Source organism: Belonocnema kinseyi, chromosome 5 (assembly GCF_010883055.1).
Source record: "Belonocnema kinseyi isolate 2016_QV_RU_SX_M_011 chromosome 5, B_treatae_v1, whole genome shotgun sequence".
Classification (NCBI taxonomy): Eukaryota; Metazoa; Arthropoda; class Insecta; order Hymenoptera; family Cynipidae; genus Belonocnema; species Belonocnema kinseyi.
Window position 1 is genome coordinate 74440405 of NC_046661.1, and position 10228 is coordinate 74450632.

The 10228-nt window shown below is 29.8% G+C and overlaps 1 protein-coding gene across 3 annotated transcripts in view; it reads right to left on the reverse strand.

Annotated features, from left to right (window-relative positions):
- LOC117172694 (FERM domain-containing protein 8) overlaps nt 1–10228 on the reverse strand; it is a 35084-nt gene that overhangs the window by 5547 nt on the left and 19309 nt on the right. The window contains exons 3-7 of one of the 3 annotated variants that reach the window (XM_033360846.1): nt 8729–8763; nt 8511–8625; nt 4940–5130; nt 4079–4533; nt 1048–1206 (exon numbers count right to left, since the gene is read on the reverse strand). In XM_033360846.1, the coding sequence (XP_033216737.1) occupies nt 1048–1206; nt 4079–4533; nt 4940–5130; nt 8511–8625; nt 8729–8763 (955 nt within the window). Of the gene's footprint in view, nt 1–1047; nt 1207–4078; nt 4534–4939; nt 5131–8510; nt 8785–10228 lie in introns of all 3 variants that reach the window. The other 2 variants (XM_033360845.1, XM_033360844.1) reach the window with 2 other exon arrangements.

Sequence of the window (10228 nt, forward strand, 5' to 3'; positions counted from 1 at the left end):
GAGATTGATCAGCAACCTGGGTCGGAGCAGTGTTGCGGAACGAACGTGTTATTTACATAAATAGCACGAGAATTCTGAATCAATCTGAAAAATCTCTATCCCTTTCACACACTACTCCTTTCCCCTACCGAGTGAGTCACGCCTACCCAAAAGGGAAATGGCTTAATGGTGTGATAATAATAATAATAATAATAATAATAAATTCTCATTTATCTTATTTTTATTTTTTTTTTGTATATTTTTTTGTATATTTTTTTCATTTATCTTTTTGTATATTTTTCTCAATCTAAATTTATGTCAACCTGAAGGTTTTGTCGTGCTGAAAGTAGAAAGATTGAAAAGGATAGAACTTGAGGGATAGGAAAAAATATAACTATTATAGTATCTCTCCAGTTATCTTTCAATGGGTCATTTTGCATTCCTGAAATGCTACCTTTGCTATCCCTTATCTCCATAATGTTATATCTCTTTCTCTATCCTTCATGACCGATGAATCTGGCCTTTTCTTATCCCTTAGTCCTTAGTCTATTTATCACGAATTACAATATTTTTCAATCTCTTTCGCTATCTCTTTAATGCAAATTTGAATCCTTCTCTATCTTCCGTAATTGAGGAATCGATTGATAAGTTAAGCAATTTATTGTTTAAAAAAATAATTGGGCGTTCACCTTATACCAGAAAGACAAATTGACGTAAATATAAATTGAGAAGTAAGATTGAATGCGCGCAATACAATAATGGGTCCGTAATACTCCTAGGAGTATTATGGGCTCATAATCTGCCATGCGCATGCGCAGTCGACCTATACGATTATGGCAGCGTCAAACACCCCAAATTTTGGACGTGATTTCTGGTATCGGTAAATGTCGGTAATAGAAACCTGTAATCCTTAACTGCCTTTATTCTTTAGAAAAAATCTTTACCATTTCTACGTCCGAATTACAGATTTCTGTTACCGACATCTGGAAGCTTCATTGTTTTTGTTCCGCGTTAAAAAATTTTCTATAAAAGAAAGACGTTCAAAAATTGAATTTTCTAAATTCTTACTTGTTTTGAAAATACTTGTAGAATTTTATAAACACGAGTTCCATTTTCTCGAACCGGAAATTGAAGAAAAAGACAAGGCAGACAGTCGGGATTTCCTTCATCCGAAGGTTTTGCCATTTCCCAACTCAATTCGGAATATTTGAGTCCCAACATAAGGCTCTGTAATAAAATAAATAATTTGCTTTTTCTAATTACTTGAAACTTCAGAACCAAAAGTGATCTGAAAACAGAGGAAATAGGGTGATTTTTCACGAAATTAGGGGAGTAGTAGGGAAATAAATTTCTGTAAATAAAATTAATATAGATAACATATAAATAAAAGCAGAGGTGTGTTTTTATTCCCAAAAGACGAATTTTCAACACCAGGGTCAAGTTTTCAAGCTAAAAAGTTTAATGATTCTGAAAATAGTTGTCTTTTAAATCTGAAGAGATAAAGAGTGACCCAAAAAACCCTATTTTTTCGCCTCTTTTCTCGACCTCATAAATTTCCTTCCAAATTAGTTTAAACAAAAGGTCATGATGATACTTTAAAGTAGAGGAAATATGAAAGTGAACATTGGTTTTATTTCTGCCACATGACGAATGAAACTTAGTAATTGACATTGTGTTCGATATCTCACAAAATACTATCAGTATCATTTCTCGAACAAATTTTTTCATAGTTTTTGTAATTTTCCGCGCAAATAAATAATGTAAATGAGTATTATTACTTATTTGAGAAAATATCTCTTATTAATCATAATTAATTAATGCTCCAATAAAAGCGCAATAAAAAATTTCAAAATCTAGTATCTGTAGATTTTCCAGTCTTACCTTTCAGAACTATTGTCCTCTAGATAATTAAAAACTTTTAAAACAAATGTACAATATGTTTGGGTAAAATCTAATAGATGTTAAAAAAATCAACTTGAAATTTTTTCTATTTTCAAGTATCACGATAAACTATTCTTTCAACCAATTTGGCATCAAATTCATTAGGTCGAGAAAAGAGGCGAAATTTTGGGTCACTCTTTGCAATCAAGAAATATAAATTTTCAACAAAAACAAAAAATAATTTTTAACCAAACTGTTGCACATATAACAGAATAGTTGAATTTTTAGAAAAAAGACAAATTTTCAACTAAATAGTTGCAATTTTAATCAAACCAAAATTTATTTTCAACACAGAATGATAACTCTTCTATTATAAAAGAAGAATGTTTAATTCAAAAGAACGAATTATAAGCTAAACATTTTAATTTTCAACCAGAAAAAAAATCATTTCAAGAAAACAGTAGAATTTTCAATAAATTAGTTGACTTTTTAACCAAAAAGTTCAATTTTCAACTAAAAAACCTAAGTTTTCAACCAAAATTAGAAAGGTCAATTTCCGTTAAAAAGATTGATTTTCATTTGTAAAGATTAGAATTTTACACCAGTTGAACTAAACTCAAAAAGACGAATTTTTAACAAAATAGTTTAATCTTCAACCAAAAAGATGAAGTTTCAACAAAGAAGGTTTCTTTTTCAAAAAAGAACAATTTTCCACAGAAAATGGAACAGTCAAATTACCAAACATAAAAATTCACTTTCAACATCAAAATATAAACGAATGAATTTTTTATAAGGTAGTTCAATTTTCAATTGAGTGGTTGAATTTCAAACCAAAAAGGATAAATTTGTAACCAAATAATCAAATCTTAAACGAACGAGATTAATTTTCCACCAAGAAGATATATTTTTTATTAAAAAAGGCTAATTCTCAAAACATTTCAATTTTCAATCCGAAGATATGAATTTTCTATCAATAGTAAAAATTTCAAATAAATACTTTTATTTTAAACCAAATAGTTGGAAAAAAAGTTAATTTTTAAATAAGAAACATGCCTTTTCTAACAAAAACAAATTAATTTGTATTCTGAAAGGACCAATTTTTTATCCAAACAGTCAAATGCTTAACAAAAAAGTTGAATTTTCAATTAAAAGATTATATTTTAACAAAATAGTTGAATTTCCAACAGAAGAATAAAATTTTCAACCCTATGATCGAATTTTCGAACACAGAAAGAAATAAGTATTTTTGGTTAAAGGTTTAATAACTTTGTTAAAAATTCAATAATTTTGTTTTTAAAAAATCATCCTATTTGTGTTGAAAGTTCCACTACATTGTTAGAAATTCATCTGCACGTTAGAAAATTGATCTTCTTGGTTGTAAATTCATCTTTTTAGTTAAAAATGTAATTATTTGGTTGAAAATTCAACAATTTTATTAGAAAAAAGTCCTTCCTTTTGGGGGAAAATTTTACTATTTGGTTGAAAATTAACTTTTTTTCTGAGAATTCCACATTGAATTCCACTTCATTCCACATAAACAGATTTCTAAATGAAAAAGATAACTCTAAAACCGAATTGTTTAATTTTCAACAAAAGAATTAAATTTTCAACCAAATCATAGAATTCTGAACCAAACGAGATGAATTTTGAATAAAAAATATAATAATAAACTTTTTAACAAAAAATCATTCATTTTAAACAAAAAATTATTGGATTTTCCTATTGGGTTTTATCAATTTAGTTTTCATTTAGAAAACAAAAGAAAAACACGAAAATTGTTTTTTAATACAAAATTTATTGGTTTGGTTGCAAATTCTTCATTTTTGTGAAAAATTGATTTTCTTGATTAAAAAATCATCTTTTTGGTTAAAAATATAATTATTTGGTTAAAAATTCAACAATTTTCTCTAAAAAGTCATCCTATGTGGTTGAAAATTAAACTTTGTTGTTGAAAATTCGTCTTCCTGTGTTAAAAATTAAACTATTTGGTTGAAAATTAACTTTATTTTGAGAATTCCAAATTTGAATTCCACTTCATTCCATTTTTAACCAAACTGGAAAAATTATGAACCAATAATATAATAGTAGACTTGTCAACCAAGGAGAATGAATTTCTAAAAGAGAAAAAAGGGGAAAGTTTCTTGAAAACAGGGGAAAAAAGGGGAATTCTTTAAAGTAGGGAAAAATAAGAGAAAAGAATTTGAAGTCGGTTACTTACACACTGAGCATCATCAACAATATAAACACCAGTAGTATTAATTGCAATCAAAACAGCAAGGTCTCGATTTGTAATCCAGGATGCCAAGCCCCTAACCGGTCGTTCAATTTGACCTTGAAAAAATGCAGCCCCATAACTAGGCAAACCCCAGCAAAATTCTAAATATTTTCTTATCAATTTTCTAGAATTTGTATTCATTCCAGTGTGACTAGGAATTCTTTTATATTGTTCCAAAAGTCTCGCTTCCGGCGCCCCTTTTCCACCCACTAGGCCCAAACCGAATCCAAGTCCTAATAAAAAATTTGGCGAATTATAATGGTGGGGTAAAAATCTTCCTCGATGTTTTCGAAAGAATGCAAGGGTGTGGGTTTGGGAATTATAAGGTCCAAGTTCTATTCGAGCTTGCAAGGCACCCAAACTTGCATATCTTGCTTGTCCTTCACATGGATACCTTCCTGAAAATGTTATTTATTTTCTTTATTAAGATGTTTTAACATTTTTATAAGGAAGACAGCGTTCTGGGTAAACGGTTCTGTTCCTAGCTAAACGAGAGTAAGCCAATGACTGGTCACTTACTGACGGGCGATCATGGTTCGTGTCCATGATAAGATTACTACTACCATCAGTTGATAATGTAGGTTTCTACTATGTCTCACATTAATTTAAATTAGGAAGAGATCTACCTCACCGATGGGTAACATTCTAACATGGACGCGAACCACTATCGTCTGTCGGTAAATTACCAGTCGATAGCTTACGGTCGTTTAGCTCTGAACAGAACCCTGCACCCGTACTGTACAAGGTATACTACTGAAGACTAATTATAAAAATGTATCATTACGAAAATTATAAAGTTTTCACCTTCCAAAACGTTATGTCTCGCTTCAGCATAAAGTAGTTCCAGGACTTTTGGTTCCTTAATTAACTCCTCTTCATGTCTTGTTAGAAAAACATTTCTTCTGAAATAAAGTACCGGCTCTCCATCATCTGCCCCTGTTTGAAATCCATATTTTTTCACTAATCTTGACCATTTTGCTGCTAGTTGAAGTGGCCTATGGATCAAATTAATTTTTTACGGCAATGCCTCATCATGGTGGTCCAAAAATGGTTAATTAGGTCATTCGCATAACTCACCCTAGTTCCACACCAAAAATTCCCCTCCACCTATTTCTTTTACTTGCTCACCCCTTATTTACCCTAATTTCCCCTACCCCCTTCTGCCCTTACCATAAATTCCTCTGCTTCTCCTCCTCTTACTTCGCCCTTCACAACCCTAACCTTTTTCATAATATTCCTCCTCTACTTCCCCTTCTCGCTAATACAGCTACACCCCTGTACTCCCCTTCCTCTCCTCTATTCGTCCTCATTTTTTATTTTTTACGCTCTTTTTCCTCACTTACACTCAGTTTACTTACTTCCCCTCCCATTTCTACTCACTTCCCCTTTTCTCCTCCTATTTTCCCATTACTTACCCTGGTTCCACACCTGGACTTCCCCTAGACTCATTTATTTTACTTGGTCATCCCGTATTTACCCTATATTACCCTACCACCTTCCCGCATTAACATAAATTCCTCTGCTTCTCCTCCCCTTACTTCACTCTTCACAACCCTATCCTTTTTCATATTATTCCTCCTCTACTTCCCCCTCTCCTCGCTTACCCATCTAAAACTCCCCTTCCCATACTTCCTTTCCCAAGCTCTCACTTCCCTTGTCCTACTCACCCTCAATTAAAAAAAATTCACCTAACTTCCCATCACATAACTCACTTCCCCCACTTCCCCTCCCTAATCTCTTCCCACTTTCCCTACTCTCCATTTTTATAATTTCTCCACACTTCCCCTTACCTTTTTTCTCCTAAACACTCCTGGTCCCCTCCCATTATTTACCCTAATTTTCCTTACTTTACCTCCCCTTATTTCCCCAAATTTCCTCTGCTTCCACTCCTCTAATATCCCTCAATCTTAAAAAGATATTATTTTCTCTTATGGTTAAAGGAAAATTGGTGACACCTTTTTTGTTATATATTGTTACTTCTTGATAAAAAATAAGAATTTCGAAGAACTATATATTTGTTCATTTGCTTTTGAGATTATATTAATATAACTTTCCTAAGATTCTTAAGAAAATTCGAAACATTTTTTGAAGATTCCATATATGTCAAATTAATATTTCAGCAAAAAAGTTCATTTTCAACCAAATACTTAAATTTTGAACAAAAAAATATGAATTCACAACGAAGAATGTAATATTAGGATCTGAACCAAAATTAAAAAGAAAAACTAGTCAGAAACAGATGAATTCAACCAAAAAAGACCAATTTACAACAAAATAGTTGAATTTTTAATGAAATATATTTTTTAATCAAGAAAGACAAAAAATGTTAACAAAATGATATATTTGGACAGGAAAAATAATTTTTAAGCCAAACTAAGAATTTGTAATAACTATTTTTTTACTTATTTATTTTTAAATTTATTAAAATATAATTTTCCTAAGATTCTTAAGAAAATTCAGAAAGATTTTTGAAAATTTCCGATACATCGAAAAAGTATCTAGAAAATTTTGCAGAAAGTTTTTTTATTTTGCTCCATTTCAAAAAAGTTTAGTAAAGTTCAAGTTAGTTTAAGAGATTTAGGATTTTTAGAATTCAGAAAAAAATATTTAGATATTTTCAGAAAACCGTAAAAGTTTTAAAATATTTTTAATATCCTCAACGCTTCTAAAATGCAAAAAAATTTTTCAGGCTGAATCAAAGTATTCCTAAAATTTGGACAAATTTTTCAAAATTAAAGAATTGCCACAAAACTTGACAGATTATTTTTTGAAAATTTGTTGTAATCTTTTAAAATTTTTTAAAACGATTTCTTATGATTAAGTTTTCACATAAAAAATTATTCAAAATTTTCGGAGGTACCTGAAGAAATTTAATATTGCCTTCAGGCCTTCCAAAATCCTTTAAAATTGTCAAAACTGTATTTTGAAATCTTTTGAAATATATATTGATCTAATTTTTTCCAAATCTTTTCAAATTGCAAATTATGTTTTGTATTTTTTCAAACCTTCTAAATGTTTTTTTTTAAATGATTCAAATTTTAAAAAATGTGAATCCTCTAAAAATAAAAAATTACCTTAAAATATTTTAGATTCTTTTTTAAGAATGTTGGAATTTTTTTTAATGGTTTAGACTTTTAGAGTCTTTCTCTATTTAGCTTAGCATGGGAACCGAATTTTTCAAAAATTTCGTAATCTTGCAAAATTGGATAATTTTCCTTAAAAACCGTCTATATTCTTTTTTGAAATTTTAGGAATCTTTTGAATGTTTTTAGAGTTCTTAAATGATTCTTTTTTTCAACATTTCAATTTAATTATATGTGTTCAAAGCTAAATAATGTGAAAACTTCATTTTATGGCAGTTGTTAGGTTAAAAATGTTTTTTTTTTTAATAATTATAAAAAATTCGGTGCCACAAACTTTCTTTTAACGAGAGCTTATAGATTTTTTTAAAATTTGTTGAAATAATTATTTTTTAAGTTTTAGGACAAGTATTCTTTAATCTTCATTCAGTATTAGAAATGGTTGTCAGTAAATTAATATTTTCTGAAAGTTTCATAATTTAACAAAAATAGGGGTGAATTTGAAATTTTATTCTCAACTTTATCATAAAATTGCAATTTTAAGGGTGTTAAATGTCTAGCTTAATTTTATTTCATAACGAGACAAAAATTTGACGGTCAAATGTTACCCCTTTTAAGAATCGCGTATATTGTACAAGATGGGATATCTGAAATAATGATAGGAATAAAAATTGTTTAACTTTCAATAGTCTAATTTTGGACATAAAAAAATTAGCGACCTCTAAAATTATTGCCGTAAAGGATTGAGACAAAAAAGAAAGAATTTCATGGTCCTAAATTTATATAATTGAAATAAATAGTACTTGAAAAAATCTTATTAAAAAAAATTATATTTGAAAAATAATTTTCTCATATAAAAATACAGAACCATATCAATGTTTTTAGTGAATTTTGTTTAATTTCCAAAATAAAACTCAAATCAAATATCAGAACAATATTTCATCAATAACTACACTCAAATCCCGATATAAGAACCCGCGGTTTACGATATTCCTTGAACTCATAGCTTCCGCAGTTTCGTGATGAAAGGAGCTGCAGCGCCAAATGAGAGGCGGTGCTCATTCAAGTGTAAGAGACAGCTCGAGGACCCCACTCTCAGCGAATTTCTTGCATCAGGTTGCGTCATGGGTCCAAATCCAACAGCAATGATTCACGCAGCCCTGTATGTTTACTTTCGAATTCCCCCGATTTAGGGCCAAGGCCAAGTCATGCCCGCAAGCGGTCTTATACCGGGGGTTGAGTGTAATTGATTTTTTTTGCAAATTTTGAGTAAATAAAATTTGTTAAATTATCACCTATGTGATGGTTTTAATTGAACTTCCAGTTGAGAAGAACAGAGCCAGAGTGCAAAAACTGGTTGTCCAATAATTGGAGGAGTCCTTGCCAATGCCAATTCTGCATCTGATTGAACTATATTCATACATTGTTGAACAGTAACTTGCTTTTCGACCTCCATCGTCAGAACGACTTCTGACATCAAATAAATTGCAATGGAAATTGTCGATCGACTTACATTCACTTGTGACTGTGGGCCAGGCATCGTATTTGCTAAAAAAATAAAAATAAGTCCTACTGAAAATTAGATAATTTATTCAGTAATTCATTATCAGTGTTTGACAGTAACGCGCATAAATTTTCATAATACAAAGTTATTAAAATATTAAAAATTTTTTAAACAATTTACTAGGGACATGTATAGAGTTTTGCGAATTTATTACAAATAATGTTTTTTTATATTTCTAGGGATTCAATTCAAATTTTTTATTTAAAATGCTTTGACCAATTATATTACAAAATATTCTAAGATATATTAATTTCTTGAATTTGACTCTGATGGCCATTAATTTGAATAATTATTTAAGCAAATATTTATATTATCTTATTATACTAAAAATTCAATGCACTTTCAGGCAAAAATAATGTGGGTAGTATAATTAATACAATTTAAACTACTTCAAATTCCTCATTTTTCAAGTAAAAATGTTTCAGTCTCAACGAGATAGATGAATTTTTAACCAAAAAGTTGAATTTTAACCAGAAAGATAAATTTTCCACCAAAAAGACGAATCTTAAACATGAATTTTGAACTAAATGACTGAATTCTCTACTAAAAAACGTCTATTTTTAAGCAAATATTCGAGCTAAAAAATATCAGTTTTCAACCAAAAATGGAATAGTTTTTGTTTCCAGTTGAAAAAATAAATTTTCCACAATAAATTCAACCGAATTAATGAATTTTCAACTAAAATTATAAATATTTAATTGAAAAGAATAAATATTAAACAAAGATATTATTTCGTAATACAAGAGTGTAACTTTCAACTAAGTGACTTTATTTTCAAAGTACAAGAAGAATTTCTAACGTAATTGTTCCATTTTCAACCAAAAAATACTAATTTTCTACCAAAAATGGAATAGTTAAATTTTCAATTAAAAAAATTAATTCTCAACAAAACTGATAACTTTTTAATTTGAATTTTTAATCAAAAAGATTAAATTTCAATTAAAATTATGATTACACAGCCACACAAAAAAAAGTGTGCGGATCTGGTAACAAGACACACGTATTCCTATGGATTTTGGGGCGCTGAATTCAAATTCGGTATCAAAAATCACCCATCATGTCATGGTTGAGCCATCACCTCAAAAAATGACGAAAAATCATGCACTGAGGCAAATACATTTCAAAATAATGCCAGTGACGCAAATTTTCACTTCAAAAACATGTTGACAACTGTGAAGGATCAACCCTTGCCTGATATCAACTTATTTAACATAACTTTACCCAACAGAACCTGACCTCACCTAACCTGAATTAACAGAAATTTATTGAACTACAAGTAAAGCTCTGGAAGCATATTTTCCCAGTAGCAAATGTGTGCTACATCGAATGGGTCAACTTGGGCCTAATCTACAGTCTGTCAAGTTAAAGCGTGGGTGGCTTTACTCGCAGTCGGTAAGGTATATCGACATGATTTTGGTGTCAAAATATTAAGAAGAGCTCCCTCTTTCA